General features: G+C 35.5%; 1 protein-coding gene across 1 annotated transcript in view; it reads right to left on the bottom strand.

Moving 5' to 3' along the window:
* The window catches only part of LOC143257783 (alpha-catulin-like), a 71,828-nt gene extending 53,018 nt beyond the window's left edge, over positions 1-18,810 (bottom strand). The window contains exons 1-3 of the mRNA XM_076516815.1: positions 18,681-18,810; positions 15,474-15,649; positions 14,905-15,024 (exon numbers count right to left, since the gene is read on the bottom strand). Of these exons, the coding sequence (XP_076372930.1) occupies positions 14,905-15,024; positions 15,474-15,649; positions 18,681-18,810 (426 nt within the window). The remainder of the gene's footprint in view (positions 1-14,904; positions 15,025-15,473; positions 15,650-18,680) is intronic.
* Between the last annotated feature and the right edge of the window lie 787 nt (positions 18,811-19,597).

The following is a 19,597-nucleotide window of genomic DNA, read 5'->3' on the forward strand; positions in this document are numbered from 1 at the left end:
TGATAGTCACTACTTCTAACCCAAGACGAACTGGCTCATTGTTACTGATAGTCACTACTTCTAACCCCAGATGAACAGGTTCATTGTTACTGATAGTCACTACTTCTAACCCAAGATGAACTGGCTTATTGTTACTGATAGTCACTACTTCTAACCCCAGATGAACAGGTTCATTGTTACTGATAGTCACAACTTCTAACCCTAGATGAACAGGCTCATTGTTACTGATAGTCACTAGTTCTAACCCAAGATGAACTGGCTCATTGTTACTGATAGTCACTACTTCTAACCCTAGAAGAACAGGCTCATTGTTACTGATAGTCACTACTCCTAACCCAAGATGAACTGGTTCATTGTTACTGATAGTCACTACTTCTAACCCCAGATGAACAGGTTCATTGTTACTGATAGTCACTACTTCTAACCCTAGATGAACAGGCTCATTGTTACTGATAGTCACTACTTCTAACCCTAGATGAACAGGTTCATTGTTACTGATAGTCACTACTTCTAACCCTAGATGAACAGGTTCATTGTTACTGATAGTCACTACTTCTAGCCCTAGATGAACAGGCTCATTGTTACTGATAGTCACTACTTCTAACCCAAGATGAACTGGCTCATTGTTACTGATAGTCACTACTTCTAACCCAAGATGAACTGGCTCATTGTTACTGATAGTCACTACTTCTAACCCTAGATGAACAGGCTCATTGTTACTGATAGTCACTACTTCTAACCTTATATGAACAAGCTCATTGTTACTGATAGTCACTACTTCTAACCCAAGACGAACTGGCTCATTGTTACTGATAGTCACTACTTCTAACCCCAGATGAACAGGTTCATTGTTACTGATAGTCACTACTTCTAACCCAAGATGAACTGGCTCATTGTTACTGATAGTCACTACTTCTAACCCTAGATGAACAAGCTCATTGTTACTGATATTCACTACTTCTATCCCTAGATGAACAGGCTCATTGTTACTGATATTCACTACTTCTAACCCTAGATGAACAAGCTCATTGTTACTGATAGTCACTACTTCTAACCCTAGATGAACAAGCTCATTGTTACTGATAGTCACTACTTCTAACCCAAGACGAACTGGCTCATTGTTACTGATAGTCACTACTTCTAACCCCAGATGAACAGGTTCATTGTTACTGATAGTCACTACTTCTAACCCAAGATGAACTGGCTCATTGTTACTGATAGTCACTACTTCTAACCCTAGATGAACAGGCTCATTGTTACTGATAGTCACTACTTCTAACCCAAGATGAACTGGCTCATTGTTACTGATAGTCACTACTTCTAACCCAAGATGAACTGGCTCATTGTTACTGATAGTCACTACTTCTAACCCTAGATGAACAGGCTCATTGTTACTGATAGTCACTATTTCTAACCTTATATGAACAAGCTCATTGTTACTGATAGTCACTACTTCTAACCCAAGACGAACTGGCTCATTGTTACTGATAGTCACTACTTCTAACCCCAGATGAACAGGTTCATTGTTACTGATAGTCACTACTTCTAACCCAAGATGAACTGGCTCATTGTTACTGATAGTCACTACTTCTAACCCTAGATGAACAAGCTCATTGTTACTGATATTCACTACTTCTATCCCTAGATGAACAGGCTCATTGTTACTGATATTCACTACTTCTAACCCTAGATGAACAAGCTCATTGTTACTGATAGTCACTACTTCTAACCCTAGATGAACAAGCTCATTGTTACTGATAGTCACTACTTCTAACCCAAGACGAACTGGCTCATTGTTACTGATAGTCACTACTTCTAACCCCAGATGAACAGGTTCATTGTTACTGATAGTCACTACTTCTAACCCAAGATGAACTGGCTCATTGTTACTGATAGTCACTACTTCTAACCCCAGATGAACAGGTTCATTGTTACTGATAGTCACAACTTCTAACCCTAGATGAACAGGCTCATTGTTACTGATAGTCACTAGTTCTAACCCAAGATGAACTGGCTCATTGTTACTGATAGTTACTACTTCTAACCCTAGAAGAACAGGCTCATTGTTACTGATAGTCACTACTCCTAACCCAAGATGAACTGGTTCATTGTTACTGATAGTCACTACTTCTAACCCCAGATGAACAGGTTCATTGTTACTGATAGTCACTACTTCTAACCCTAGATGAACAGGTTCATTGTTACTGATATTCACTACTTCTAACCCTAGATGAACAGGCTCATTGTTACTAATAGTCACTACTTCTAACCCTAGATGAACAGGTTCATTGTTACTGATAGTCACTACTTATAACCCTAGATGAACAGGTTCATTGTTACTGATAGTCACTACTTCTAACCCTAGATGAACAAGCTCATTGTTACTAATAGTCACTACTTCTAACCCTAGATGAACAGGTTCATTGTTACTGATATTCACTATTTCTAACCCTAGATGAACAGGTTCATTGTTACTAATAGTCACTACTTCTAACCCTAGATGAACAGGTTCATTGTTACTGATAGTCACTATTTCTAATCCTAGATGAACAGGCTCATTGTTACTAATAGTCACTACTTCTAACCCTAGATGAACAGGTTCATTGTTACTGATATTCACTACTTCTAACCCTAGATGAACAGGTTCATTGTTACTAATAGTCACTACTTCTAACCCTAGATGAACAGGTTCATTGTTACTGATATTCACTACTTCTAACCGTAGATGAACAGGTTCATTGTTACTAATAGTCACTACTTCTAACCCTAGATGAACAGGTTCATTGTTACTGATAGTCACTATTTCTAATCCTAGATGAACAGGCTCATTGTTACTAATAGTCACTACTTCTAACCCTAGATGAACAGGTTCATTGTTACTGATAGTCACTATTTCTAATCCTAGATGAACAGGCTCATTGTTACTAATAGTCACTACTTCTAACCCTAGATGAACAGGTTCATTGTTACTAATAGTCACTACTTCTAACCCTAGATGAACAGGTTCATTGTTACTGATAGTCACTATTTCTAATCCTAGATGAACAGGTTCATTGTTACTGATAGTCACTACTTCTAACCCTCGATGAACAAGCTCATTGTTACTGATATTCACTACTTCTAACCCTAGATGAACAGGCTCATTGTTACTGATATTCACTACTTCTAACCCTAGATGAACAAGCTCATTGTTACTGATAGTCACTACTTCTAACCCTAGATGAACAGGTTCATTGTTACTGATATTCACTACTTCTAACCCTAGATGAACAGGCTCATTGTTACTAATAGTCACTACTTTTAACCCTAGATGAACAGGCTCATTGTTACTGATATTCACTACTTCTAACCCTAGATGAACAAGCTCATTGTTACTGATAGTCACTACTTCTAACCCTAGATGAACAGGTTCATTGTTACTGATAGTCACTACTTCTAACCCAAGATGAACTGGCTCGTTGTTACTGATAGTCACTACTTCTAACCCTAGATGAACAGGCTCATTGTTACTGATATTAACTACTTCTAACCCTAGATGAACAGGCTCATTGTTACTAATAGTCACTACTTCTAACCCTAGATGAACAGGTTCATTGTTACTGATAGTCACTACTTCTAACCCTAGATGAACAGGTTCATTGTTACTGATATTCACTACTTCTAACCCTAGATGAACAGGCTCATTGTTACTAATAGTCACTACTTTTAACCCTAGATGAACAGGCTCATTGTTACTGATATTCACTACTTCTAACCCTAGATGAACAAGCTCATTGTTACTGATAGTCACTACTTCTAACCCTAGATGAACAGGCTCATTGTTACTGATAGTCACTACTTCTAACCCTAGATGAACAGGTTCATTGTTACTGATAGTCACTACTTCTAACCCAAGATGAACTGGCTCATTGTTACTGATAGTCACTACTTCTAACCCTAGATGAACAGGCTCATTGTTACTGATATTAACTACTTCTAACCCTAGATGAACAGGCTCATTGTTACTAATAGTCACTACTTCTAACCCTAGATGAACAGGTTCATTGTTACTGATAGTCACTACTTCTAACCCTAGATGAACAGGTTCATTGTTATTGATAGTCACTATTTCTAACCCTAGATGAACAGGTTCATTGTTACTAATAGTCACTACTTCTAACCCTAGATGAACAGGTTCATTGTTACTAATAGTCACTACTTCTAACCCTAGATGAACAGGTTCATTGTTACTGATATTCACTACTTCTAACCCTAGATGAACAGGTTCATTGTTACTAATAGTCACTACTTCTAACCCTAGATGAACAGGTTCATTGTTACTGATATTCACTACTTCTAACCCCAGATGAACAGGTTCATTGTTACTAATAGTCACTACTTCTAACCCTAGATGAACAGGTTCATTGTTACTGATAGTCACTACTTCTAACCCTAATAGTTCTATTTCTAACTTCCTGAATGTCGTTGTTTCCTGATGTATCTCTTACGTGTGAATTTTTAAACTTCTCCTGAAATACTGCTGCTAGTTCGCACATTGTACATTAATTATGATAACCTTCATTTTATGATAACCTTTACATTAATTATAATAACCTCTACTTTAATTATGATAACGTCTACATCAACTATGATAACGTCCACTTTAATTATAACTTCTGCATTAATTATGATAACCTTTACATTAATTATAATAACCTCTACATTAATTATGATAACGTCTACATCAACTATGATAACGTCTACTTTAATTATAACCTCTGCATTAATTATGATAACCTTTACATTATCTATGATAAACTTCACATTAATTATAACCTCTACATTAATTATTATAACCTGCACATTGATTATGATAACCTCTACTTTAATTATGATAACATTTACATTAATTATGATAACCTTTGCATTAATTATGGTAACCTCCAACTTACAAACTTTACACAAACATTTTACATATTCAACACCATCTCATTAAAAGTAAAACCCAGCCCCCAAGTAAAACCCACTCCTTGCACCCGTTACTGTGAACGCTTAATTCCTACACTTGTCTTAACCATTGTATTTATATTATAGCCTGAAAATAAATACTTAATACCAAATACCAGTAGACTATTGTTGATACTGTAACTGTTACCTAACGTTTAAGAACAAATAATAATTTTTATCACTATTTTATTTTCACATTAAAGTTTATGTTTAATTTCATAGAACTAAATTGTACTAACTAACAAGTCACGTAACGTTAATAAAATACATTTAGCCTATCTATATGTTATTATAGCATAAGCTGAATTTAAAACGCCGAAATACAATAGACTAGTTTTAGATTTATTTATTCGATGTTTCTATCCTGTTTTACAATTTACCAGTAACTGGAAATATATTTAAGCCTAAAGTACCGTTATACAGGTTGGCCCGTAAGTCCCTACCCATTCATATGTTATTATGTTAGATTCAATTACGCATGTATTATAAACTTGTTTCTTTTTTTCAGAGAATTATGGCCGATGAAAGCCCATTTACACTTGAAGAGCGTATTGTGACAAGTACACACAATATTATGCAGCGAGAATGAGGGACAGCACACAGATACACTGGATACATAAGATATATGGATGGGTAGGGACTTACGGGCCACCCTGTAGGTACTAAGCCTATTTTAACCTAGTCAAATTTATTTCACTTTGTACAATCTTGCTTTTATTTTCCAAAATTACTATATCTAGACACCTAGTTGCTTTGCGCCATAAAACACTAAACCAACCAACCAACCTAAATTACTTAACGTTTTAATGTCGGCCCTCTACGGTCACGCCCTCTTTCATACACGTAAATAAATAACACTGGTTTACAAAGAAATTGAGGCAAGCACAAAAATAGCTGTTTTAACCTAATTTGCTGAATTCAGATTTGAAATCCGTTTTTACTCATCACCTCTAATTTTTTAGATATGCATACTGTACATTTTGTACACATACTGTACATAAAGGCGTATATGCATTCAGGGTTAATTTCTAATATTGTGTGACTTATGTCTTCTTTTTTAGTTATTATGCAATAAATGTAAGTGATAGAATTACATTATATATATATATAGCTATATATCAAGACGGATTTTGGCAGTTAAGCGCAGCCAACACGTCTCAATCAACAGCCAGTAGTGCACTGGCAGTCAGCGCAGGAGGTTGGTGTCTCTCGACAATTGTGTTACACAATCTTTTGGGTATATATTTGTATTACAATTTCCAACGACACACATAATTATTATTGCCTTACATATGATTTAATTTTACTTTGTTTTTTATCAGATTCTCCAATGGCTTCAAGCTCGTCAAAACACCGAGGATGCCTCAACAAGGCCAATTCTTTCTGCTACGTGTGTGGGGACTTCACGACAGTTGCACAGCGTCGAACCATCACTTCCCTCCTCAAAACTGCCTACTTTCATTATTTTGACTGTAAAATTGGTAATCAGGACAAATCTTGGGCTCCACACATCTGTTGTAAACCCTGCTACAATGGACTAACTGCTTGGTTTAATGGCAAGAAAGCGGCTTTCAACTTTACAGTCCCGATGGTTTGGAGAGAGCCACGAAGCCATGCAGATGATTGTTATTTTTGTCTAACAAATATAACTGGTTTCAATGCATCTTATAGAAAAAAGATCAAATATCCCAACCTTCCATCTGCTATGAAACCCGTTCCCCATTCAGATGATCTTCCTGTTCCAACACCTCCAGTAAATAAGGATCTTCTTTCCTCATCAGATGAAAAAATGGCTCCAACGGAAGATTCTGCCAAGTCAATCTCTTCCGAAGATATTGACTCTTCTTATTCAGGAACAAGTGGCAGCGAGCCACACTGGATCATGCAAGAAGACCTGAATGACCTTGCTCGTGATTTGTATCTGTCAAAACAGCAGTCAGAGCTCTTGGCTTCTCGGCTTAAACAGTGGAACCTAGTCCAGGAAGATGTAAGGATCACCAGTTTCAGGAATCGGAACAAAGACCTTGCTTCATTTTTCGACATGGAAAACAAGTTGTGCTACTGCACAAATGTACCTGGCTTGTTCACTTTCCTTGGTTTGCCACATAATCCTTCAGACTGGTGTCTTATCATAGACTCTTCCAAGCAAAGTCTCAAGGCTGTGCTACTGTACAAATGTACCTGGCTTGTTCACTTTCCTTGGTTTGCCACATAATCCTTCAGACTGGTGTCTTATCATAGACTCTTCCAAGCGAAGTCTCAAGGCTGTGCTACTGCACAAATGTACCTGGCTTGTTCACTTTCCTTGGTTTGCCACATAATCCTTCAGACTGGCGTCTTTTCATAGACTCTTCCAAGCGAAGTCTCAAGGCTGTGCTACTGCACAAATGTACCTGGCTTGTTCACTTTCCTTGGTTTGCCACATAATCCTTCAGACTGGCGTCTTTTCATAGACTCTTCCAAGCGAAGTCTCAAGGCTGTGCTTCTGCACAACGGGAATAAATATCCCAGCATTCCCACTGCACACTCTGTCCATCTAAAGGAGTCCTATGACAATATGGAGCTTCTTTTAGAAACTGTTAAGTACCAGTGGAGTCTGTGTGGGGACCTCAAGGTCATTGGTCTTCTTATGGGTATGCAAGCGGGCTTCACAAGTACTGTTGCTTTCTCTGTCTCTGGGATAGTCGAGCTGTATCCCAGCATTACAAGCAGAAAGACTGGGGGTCTAGAAGCACTTTCGTTCCTGGCGAACACAGCGTCAAGGAGAATCCTCTGGTTGACATGAAGAAGGTGCTTCTTCCTCCTCTTCACATCAAGCTTGGTTTGATAAAGAATTTCGTGAAGGCCATGGACAAAAATGGTGCTGCCTTCCAACACTTGTCTACTGTGTTCCCAGGTCTCAGTGCTGCTAAGCTCAAAGAGGGCATCTTTGTCGGACCTCAAATCCAAGACGTGCTGAAGGATACTGATTTTGAGGAGCTTCTTACCTTAAAGGAACTGAGAGCATGGGAAGCATTTAAGTCAGTCTGTAGTGGCTTCCTTGGTAACACACGCGTACCAAATTACCAAGCCTGTATTAAGAAGTTGCTAAAGACTTATGAGGATATGGGATGCCGAATGTCACTCAAAATTCATTTTCTCCATTCCCACCTCAACTTCTTCCCTCCAAACCTTGGAGCAGTGAGTGATGAGCACGGAGAAAGATTCCACCAAGACATTACGAAGATGGAGAGCAACTACCAAGGCAAGTGGAAACCCAGCATGATGGGAGACTTCTGCTGGATGCTCTTGCGTGACATCCCGGAGGCAAAATACACCAGATCATCTAAGAAAACACACTTCTAACTGTCTGCGGTTCTATGAATTGTGTACATTGTGTCATCCAAGTATATTTATTCCGTCAATGTTCTTTATCTATCCTGTTTTATCTGTAATAGCTGCTGCAACTGTTGAAATAGGCACGTATATACTCTGTATATACTAAAATGAGACTATATAAAAGCCAAAAAACTAGAGGTGATAGAGCAAAACTGTTTATAAATTTGAATTCAGCACACCCAAATTAGTAAAAAACACCTATTCACATTCTTGCCTATTTTTTTGTAAACCAGTGTAATTACTTAACTGGTTGGGGTCTCACAAGGCGCTCGATAAAAACCCGTCATCGAATGTGTTTGGCCTTTCAGTACGGGAATGTTATATTATACAGTCAATTTCACTATTCATTGGTATAAAGTAGTCTCAGAGTTGGCGGTGGGTAGAGTTCACTAGTTTCGTTCCCTCTTGTTTATTCCATCAGGATTAGGGGTGGCTTGCGCCATTAATCCTTGAGCAGTTGTCACGTGACACTCTATCCATTCGGTCACCATTTTACATCAACCAACTTAGCAGTTTTCCAGTTACTCTGAACAATGAGCAAGAAAACTAAAACAAATAATAATGAATAAAACGCAGTGTTAAAATAAATACAACATAATTAAAAATTCCTTCCCATTATCCTGATGTGTTAAAATACGAATAAACTTGCTTAATTCAGTTCACACCGTAAAAGTTGTTGTCAAGAAAATTACTTATGTAAAGATAAGACAGTATTACAAAACGTTATATGGTATTATTCTAGCAGAATGGAAAATCCTTAGTTGAAAGAAAGATACACACGGTTGCATGAACGTTACAATCTTTTTTTTCAGATGTGTGATTCAGATGGTGAAAATGTTATCCACTTAAATGATCTTGTTAAAAAAACTGATTAAATTAATATACCAGAACTCCATCTCTGCTGCTAAAGAAATCACTGCATGGAAATATACTGGAAAAAATACATAAATATACTTATCACCTATTTAAAGGTTTTGTCTTTGCTGATGTGGATTATTTATTTTATCACAATGCTTTAATGACGAACAATAAACCTGTTCAAATGCAAAAATATGATACTAGTTTATGTACACTTTGTGACAAAGACAGTGAGACGTTTATATTGCCTGTGCCCAATGGTTCAACCCTTATGAACATTAGTTTTCAGCACTTTCTTTTATCATTCAAAAAATCAGTACCAATGAATCAGAAACGGCTTCCAAGAAGGGTTAAGAAAAAAAAACAGCCTACAGTGTATGTTTTTGGTTACATTAGCTAAATATTGTATTATGACTGTTAGGAAAATTTGTTTAGCCAAAAATATCCATTTAAATCTGTTGTTATTTTATAAGGGTCAGTTAATAAAAAAAACATAAGTTTTGATTATTCCAGGCATGTTATTCGTAATGATGTCAGTTCTTTCTTTCAAGTTTATTGTAAACTTGTTCGTCCTTGTTCACAACGTTACATTATTGTGTGTCTTTTGATATGAGCAGTAACATATAGTATTAGGTTCATTCAGTTGTATATAACTGTGTATTTATTCTTTGTACTTGTTTTGTATGTAATATATGTGATTATGAGGCCTCTTCAAGAGGTTTGTAAATAAAAAAAACATGGATATCTACCTCCCTAAAAGATAGAACAGCTCAAGTAGAAGTCAACAGAATCTTACAAAATAACTGGAGGAGTGTCCCAAGTATCCGTCCTTTTCCTACTCCTTTACGTTATCTTAGTTAGTGACATACCTTTCCCTAGTGAAACTTACCTTTACGTTATTTTAGTTAGTGGCATACTTTTCCCTAGTCAAACTTACCTTTACGTTATTTTAGTTAGTGACATACCTTTCCTAGTGAAACTTACCTTTACGTTATTTTAATTAGTGACATACCTTTCCCTAGTGAAACTTACCTTTACGTTATTTTAGTTAGTGACATACCTTTCCCTAGTCAAACATACCTTTACGTTATTTTAGTTAGTGACATACCTTTCCTAGTCAAACGTACCTTTACGTTATTTTAGTTAGTGACATACCTTTCCTTAGTCAAATTTACCTTTACGTTATTTTAGTTAGTGACATACCTTTCCCTAGTCAAACGTACCTTTACGTTATTTTAGTTAGTGACATACCTTTCCTTAGTCAAACTTACCTTTACGTTATTTTAGTTAGTGACGTACCTTTCCTTAGTCAAACTTACCTTTACGTTATTTTAGTTAGTGACATACCTTTCCTTAGTCAAACTTACAATTCACAATACGTTGACGACATTGCTGTCTGTAGCATGTCTGGAAACCCACTAATGGTCATGTCTCGCGTTCAGGAAACACCAAATACTGTTGTGAGCTGGATCAACAAGTGGAGAGTGGTTTTAAACACAACAAAAACGCAAGCAATCACTTTTTTATAGGAAAGTTAAAGGCACAGAAAAAACTCTAGAAAAAGTAAACATCTCACTCAGCAACTCGCCATTTAACATGAGCAAGAACATCACATTTCTTGGCATCACTTTCGACTCCAGATTAACATGGAAAAAAGATGTCAACAACACTCCATGAAAAAACACATTTCACATTTGATGACCATAACTAGCAAACACTCAAACTGCTCACCAGAAACCTTCATTCAAATATACAAGGCTTACATCCGTCAGTTAATAGAATATGGATGTCAAGTCACATACAATATGTCTGACAACACATTACAGAAGATGCAAATAAAACAAAATAAAGCACTAAGAGCAGAAAACCGACAACCAACATACACACATGTCAACTACGTACTCAAAATCACTAATCTACCCACCCTCAGAAACAGGATCACAGAAATATCATACAAACATTACTTAAAAGCAAAATACATTTCACCATATAACATATTTCAACAATTACAAACCACTCAACAAAATACACAATTATAAATAAGGTGATTATACGTTTATGTTTATATGTATTTCTTTTCACATCAGGACCAGGACAGGTAAAATATTCGGTGCCTGTCCTGTGAAAGTGGGTTTTCTCAGAGAACTCCCTTTTGCCCCACATCCAAATCTCAGGCATTGACTACAGACTTTAGCTTGGCCTTCTTCCCTTGTGCCGCCTTTATCTCGCTGTCCTTTCTCACCTATCATTTCCATACTGCCTCACCTCACTTCATCACCTTAAACAAGTCAAATAACAAATACAAGAAAACTCCCACGAAAAAAGTAAATAATCTTCCACGAGCGCGGACGAAGAGGAACCACAACGTCCCTAACCACCCCTGTTGGGAAGAGAATTCATCAGACCTCTCAGCGCGGACGAAGAGGAACCACAACGTCCTGACCACCCCTGTTGGGAGAATTCATCAGACCTCTCAGCGGGGACGGAGAGGAACCACAACGTCCCTGACCACCTCTGTTGGGGAGAGAATTCATCAGACCTCTCTGCGGGAACAGGGGAGGAACCATGACGTCCCTGACCACCCCTGTTGGGAGAGAATTCATCAGACCTCTCTCTCTCTCTCCTGCCAAGTTCGTTTCGTTTCCTGTTACTGGATGGAAAGGTCGTCAGTCGTCAATACAACAGAGATATACAACGATTCGTGTAATAATTTAGATTAACTGCATTTCGATTTACGACTTATTGTGAATAATGTAGATAAGAGTGTGTGTTTAGTTAGTTTTGTAGTTCAGGGCTTGGTATTCACCAATAATGTAGATAAGAGTGTGTGTTTAGTTAGTTTTGTAGTTCAGGACTTGGTATTCACCAATAATGTAGATAAGAGTGTGTGTTTAGTTAGTTTTGTAGTTCAGAACTTGGTATTTCTTGGTGAATAAAACTTAAAAGCAGAAGACGGAAGTTCCGAAAGATACACAAAACAATGTTGTGAAATGAAACGTTTTTTTTTTATATCCGAAGTGTAAATTAATTCTTGTTCAATATTTCAATAACTTTAGAGATTATTTTTTAAGAACCATCATAGGACTAAAGAAAGAACAAAACGTTGATAACGTAGTGACTACAGATGAAGGTTATGTGATTTTTTTAATTTCGTGCAAAGCTACACGAGTGCTATCTGTATTAGCCCTCCATAATTTATCTATGTTAGGCAAGAGGGAAGGCAGCTAGTCATCAACACCCATCGCCAACTCTTGGGCTACTCTTTCACCAACGAAAATGGGATTGACCGCATATAATAACGCCCCCACTGGATGAAAGGGTAAGCATATTTCATGTGACGGAGATTCAAATCCGAGACTCAGATTACGAGTCAAGTGCCTAAAATCTGGCCTAACAAGCGATTCTTTGTGGCGAACAAGGTAGACTTCCCGCTGCGCCACAGGGATGCGTTTTAAAATAAACATATGTACATATACTCTAATTTGATTTCAAACTTTTAATTGCTTAAAAATTGGTTATTACACACAGTTTTTATACAACGAGAGAGAGACAAATAGATGTTTCACTAATAAACTCTAGCTCTGGGTATGTTGAAATAATGGAGATTCGATCATCACTCCATCTGAATTATGACGCTTAGCAACCGTCGTGACCTTGAAAAACAAAGGGATAAAAACTCAGTTGAAGTTGTTTTGAAATATCATGATGGTGTCGAAAGTTTATTAAACGTAAATCATATGCACGAGAACAACTCTTTCGGTGTTTATAAAACATGTATGAATATATGTAGTTGTTGTAATAGCTTTTCATACTAAGTATTTCATTTTAAAAAAGGAAGTAAAGGCAAAGTCACAAAGAACGGAGATAGAATTCAAGTTTGATTTGTATGATAGGTTGGAGACTTAAAAAACCAATGTTTCGCCATTAAAGTACATCAATGATGTCGAACAAAACATCATAACTTAGGTAATTGTTTATTTATTACCTAGACACCATTAGGCTTAATGGAGTTATTATTGAACACCACTGTTAACTATAATCTTACACACAGTTAAGGGTTAGATTAAACTCCATTTAAGTATTTTGAATAAAAAGGTCAGATAAAACGACCTTTAAACTCCAACTTTATTTTATTGTAAAGGACTTTACAATAAGTTATATTATTAGATAAAACGACCTTTAAACTCAAATAATTATAACAACTTATAAACTTTGATAATAAGTTATATTATTGGATAAAACGACCTTTAAACCCCAAATAATTATGTTATTAAGTTATTGTATAATTATTTGGAGTTTAAAGGTCGTTTTATCTAATAATATAACTTATTATTAAAGTTTATAGTATTAAATAATTCTGTATTAAAGGTCGTTTTATCAATAATATAACTTACTATACAAGTTTAAGCTATTTATAAAATTATTTGGAGTTTAAAGGTCGTTTTATCTAATAATATAACTTACTATTAAAGTTTATAAGTTATTGTATAATTATTTGGAGTTTAAAGGTCGTTTTATCCAATAATATAACTTATTATCAAAGTTTATAAGTTATTGTATAATTATTTGGATTTGAACGGTCGTTTTATCTCACCTTTTTATCGAAATATGTAAATTTCTCTCGTATGCACTGTTTGGTATTTAAATACGTTTAAAAGAAAACATTTTATTGAAAAATGAAACCTTTGTGAATATATTAATATAACCCACACCACAATGTGCACCATGAAGTTTGGAAAATTTATCAGTTATTATCTGACAACTTTGTTACTTACATCAAGATATCAGAGGTTAATATTTGTTCAATTATTTACAAATATATTTGGATATCTATACACTTATGACAATGTAAGTTGTAAATGCGTCCAAATATAAGATTATTTTCGTCACGTGAATTTGGTACTGATAATTTACCCTATTCTAGTTGATACTAATAGAAAACTATGAATATTCTAGTTGGTACTAATAGGTATATATGAATATTCTAGTTGATACTAATAGGTATATATGAATATTCTAGTTGGTACTAATAGATGTATATGAATATTCTAGTTAGTACTAATAGATGTATATGAATATTCTGAGTTTGGTACTAATAGATGTATATGAATATTCTAGTTGGTACTAATAGATGTATATGAATATTCTAGTTGGTACTAATAGATGTATATGGATATTCTAGTTGGTACTAATAGATATATATGAATATTCTAGTTGGTACTAATAGATGTATATGAATATTCTAGTTGGTACTAATAGGTATATATGAATATTCTAGTTGGTACTATTAGGTATATATGAATATTCTAGTTGGTACTATTAGGTATATATGAATATTCTAGTTGGTACTAATAGGTATATATGAATATTCTAGTTGATACTAATAGGTATATATGAATATTTTATCGTAACAGAAATTAAGTAGTACCTCTTCCCTGAGCTAATTTTTTAATTTTGATATTAGCTCATAATATTTCTTAGAGTTTTTAATGTATTAAAAGGGTAACATTTCCATTTTAGGGTGTCGCTGATCCTTATACTCTCATAATACAATCACCTGGTAAATTTAAAACTGTTGTTTTAAGAAACCATTTTGCGAATAAAGTATTAATTCAATTATATGTATTGCCTGTTCTTTGACGTTTGCTTATTGTATGTGAAACGGGGGGTTAAAAGGCTTACGTGTTGTCTGTCTCCACTGAGGCAAGCCAGTTCTACCATCTCTGTTCCTACTAGACTAAATGCCTTCACAAACTCTGTAAAGTTGGAGACGTTTTCCAGTCTGTTGAAGCTTATAGGTATCTAAAACAGAACAATGTGAGAGAGCGCTATTAGTGTGGGACAACAATATTTTATTTAGGGTTATATTATATCCTATATTAATTTTAATAACGATGGTTCCCAAAATATATTCTATGTTAGCTGATCATCGATATATGCATAAATAACTACGAGAAACAGGAAATCAAAATTGGTTAATAAATATGGAACCATCGTGAATATTTAATATTTCGAATTTTGTCACTTTGATTCTATTTATCTAAATATCATGTTTATGACCTAGGTTGCCCTTTCATGTTTCATGGTCCAGTTAACGTCCACCTTCTTACATTCACTTTGAAAACAAAAGTCTCTCGTTCTAAGCCTAATTTTCTGACAACAAGTTCCGTTAGATTTATAAATAAAATTTAAACAAAAGTCGATGAAACAAAACAAAAATCTTAAAATAATCACGTGAAAATAAAACTCACCCTATCTTTGATTCTCAGCAATTGCTTTACAACAACTGTGTCAGCCAGTATCAACATTCTGGTGATGGATGACAACAGCCCTCGAGCTGCTCGTGCTAGACGGGACCATTCTACATTGTGACGCGTGCTGGCTATCTCTATCCGTTGACTTTCACAAAGCTGCTCTAACGTTGTAGCTGTTAGAATAAAACACAAGGTTTAAGTCTTCGATCATAGTTAACCGCTGAAATATCATGGCCAGAGAAATACCAGCGTTGATCCAGTTTTTACATGTCAGGGTTAGCTAAAATAACCGGGCTATACTTGTATAGTCAAGTAGTCGATTCTAGAGTATAAATATAATATTAAACGATAATTCTAGTTATAAGAACGTATGAAAGTGAGATAAAGAATATGTTAAAGTATGTAAACTACACTATATCTGTCACGTACTATGCTGACAAGGCTTTTCTCAAAATACCAGGACTCATTAGGCTGTCTAAGATACAACAGACGTGGTGTAGGTCTATACCATATCCGTATAATCGATTTCATGACAAATACCGTTGTGGTGTGTTAGTTTCAGTTTGATAAACATTTACTAATCAAAATGTTTACTCTGAATTAACTTTAGTATATTATTCTGCGAATCACAGTAACTGTTCCGTTCTACAAGAAATAATAAATTAACAAGTCAACTTTTCGGTGATTCTGTTCGTAAAGTGAAACATATTGGGACCTTTGGGTAATAAATAGAAGACGTTGGTCAGTAGAGAATTCCACTCTTCAGCTAAGTCCTCTTTCTCAGGGCTTGCATTGTTTACAAAACACTTGTCCAACAAACGTTATATATGTCTCTGATGACAGTTGGTGTAGCTCGAAGCTACAGCTTTCTTATCCAATAAGAAAAAAAGATATTTTTCATATTACACTCCACACTTTCCCCAGGCCAAGTAAAACTCAATATCAAATACAACATGCATACCAGTCTCAAACACGTTTTCGTTTCGAAGATATGTAACAGTAGCTAGGTTTGTTCAAAAACACTACTTACTTCAGGTAATGAACTTAATCAATTAAAGATAAGGTGAGGCGACTCATGGTATCTCGGAAAAAGAAATCAAACACAGCAGTAGAACTCAAGATCCATCTGATTATCTCTTTATTTTCATTATAAATCAAATGAGTCGACAACAGTAGCCTAATATTTGAGTACACCCGTGAGTAAAGAATCATTAGTATGAACTTATATTTACAACTCATATGATGTCCAGATTTGAGTCTGACAGCAGATGGCGTGTTTAACATGTTTAATCTGATTCAGTATCGCTTTCTTTAAGATTAGCCCGGTTTTATAAATGATCACACTAGTAGTGTCCTTTTTAACATTAAACAGTGGCGCTGCTGTTCACATCAGCCATGTTTTTAAATTTATTTTTTTACAAACAATAGGAATCTATTTAATGTTCATTTACCTTTTTAAAGTTAATAAAATGATATTTCTATTTCATACACTTATATTTTAATTGTTTTGTTGTTAACAATAATGTTACAGACAATCCACGAAGCAACAAACCCTCAGTTGACAAAGAAACACTGGTTCAAGTGAGAAAAATTCATTTGTTTTTTCTCTGAAAGTTGAGTCTTAGAAATAAACCATAGATAATTGCAGGTGGGGCACAGTGATAATTTTACTGATTTATATCGTTGAAATCTGATGTTAGAATCCTGCGGTGGACTGAGTACAGACAGCCCGATGTGTCGTGAGGGATCTCACTGTTTCTTGTATCATTTTGTTTTCTGTTAAACAATTCCAACATAAAAATACAAAAATGTTGGTGATTTCCACTAGTTTCTTGCATGCTTATATTGAAGGGTTTCTTCGTAGGTACAAGGTGATCCAACTTTAATTTGCAACAAAAATTTGTACATACATGTATAAATGTATTGTTAACCTCTATGGGACAAGGAACAAATATTTGTGCTTACATATATAGAGGGTCATTAAGCTCTAATGGACCAATGAGAAAGTTTTTTTTTGTGTGTGTGTTCGTGTCGTCTATCTCTCTTCTTTTATTCTACAGACTGAATGAATTTGTCCCTCATCTGTCACTCAGTTCAGTATATCTCCTCGGGTTATTTTGATATTTATAATTATCATTTTAACTTTTATTTCAAGTGTATATTTCGTGACTTTATCAATTCTTTTCTTGAAGTATTTATAGAAAATATTTTAATACATGTTCGGGAGTGATCATGTAAGACGTACCAGTTATAAACATACACTATTAACCACTCACTATACTATATTCCTACATTTTTCAAAGGAAATATAAGTGTCTTTTTTTTTTTTTTAGGACAAAGTTTCATAAAGTCTATGTGCAATAGGTGTTAGTGATTTTGAAGTGATAGCTTAGAAGTGAGATAGCTAATCGAAATCACCCACCGCCAATACTTGAACTACTATAATAGAATAGCAATGGCTTTGAAGCGCATAATTCTATTTTGATGCAAGGGGACACGAACATGGAACCTTAGAATCACAGTCCTGCATGTCAAGACCATGGTGTTTAAAGGACGAGAGACCCTGCTATACTTAGATGCAGCGATAAAAATAATAATAAATTTTTAAAAAATGTATACGTAAGAAACCTCTTATTAAAGTTTGGTTTCCTATGTTTCAAACTAAAAACTCCTTCACAATGTTAATTGTGTATAAATGTTTTTAAAATATTTAAAGAGATTCGGAATTAGTTTTTGCGGATGCAACTTCTGTTGTCGCTGTTTCTTTCCAAAGTCCACTTCCTAAAACTACTGGATTACACATCTTTTCACGAGAATATGAAAGGAATGGGCCAAGCATGGCCGGACGTTTAGGGCAGTTTGATGGTCGGGAGTTATAGGCGTTATAGTATGATGTTCAAATTCATTGGTAAAAGAGTAGCCCAAGAGTTGGCGGTGGGTGGTGATAACTAGCTGCCTTCCCCCTAGTCTTACACTAATAAATTAGAGACGGCTAACGCATATAACCCTCGTGCAGCTTTGCGCAAAATTCAAAAACAAACAAACAATGAAAGGAATCCGCCAGAACAGGCATAAGTAATAATACGTAATACATATTGTATCCAATTACAAACAATATTTCATCCATTAGAGAATCTCTTTGTAGCTTATAAATATAAAATTATTTCAACTTCTTATGGACTTTCTTATGGATTACGAAGGTACCTGCAGCTCTTGCGTCTTTGCAGGCTTCGTACATGTCCACTTTAATTTCAGGATTGTCTTCCGCCACACATTCCCCTATCGTCACAAATCGTTCAACTGCCACGTTAATTGTCTGGCCAACCCGCAGCATGGATCTCCCAGTTCGGTCGAGCCTAATGGACTTTTCTTTGGAACTGCTAACACTCACAGCCTGTAACGAAGGAATTTAGGTGCGAACAATAATGAAACTTTCTCTTTAATAATAACATCCGTAGATAGTAGCATTAAACTCATACAATACTAAACATAATGTGATTAGGAATCGAAGTTAGACATTACCATAAAACACAATGAAATTACAAATAATATTACCTACTGCTCTAGCACATTAGAGACGAACGGGCGTGGACACTTAAGTGTCTTTACGACATCAGCCAAGAGTTTATGGGTTAGTAATGAACTCACGTAGTCTGGATTTGAAGGAATGAATTGAAACGGATAAAGACTAAGCCACATTTTTTTAAATAAAATGCTCCCCAGGTGGCATAGCGGTATTTCTGCGGACTTACAGCACGAGCAACCGGGTTTCAATACCCGTGGAGGACAGAGCTCATTTGGCCTTTTATGTAGCTTTGTTACAGACAAGCAAATCTATACAAAAATAACTTAGAATTATTTCACAAAGAATATAATTATTAATTATTGAACGTTTACTATTCAGTAAAATATAACTATATTCTATATTTTCATCAGTAATTGTTTCTTCACATTCTTCTGTTCACTTCTTCCTGATTCACAGAATCATTTAACTACAACCTTGGTTAATACACAGTGTGGGCATTTTCTAAATATGTAACATCAGCCATCTCCTTTTTCAAAGGCGCAGATAGCCCTCGAGTAGCTTTGCGCGAAATTCAAAACAACCAAAGCTTTTTTAA

This window comes from Tachypleus tridentatus, chromosome 7 (assembly GCF_004210375.1).
Source record: "Tachypleus tridentatus isolate NWPU-2018 chromosome 7, ASM421037v1, whole genome shotgun sequence".
Lineage (NCBI taxonomy): Eukaryota > Metazoa > Arthropoda > Merostomata > Xiphosura > Limulidae > Tachypleus > Tachypleus tridentatus.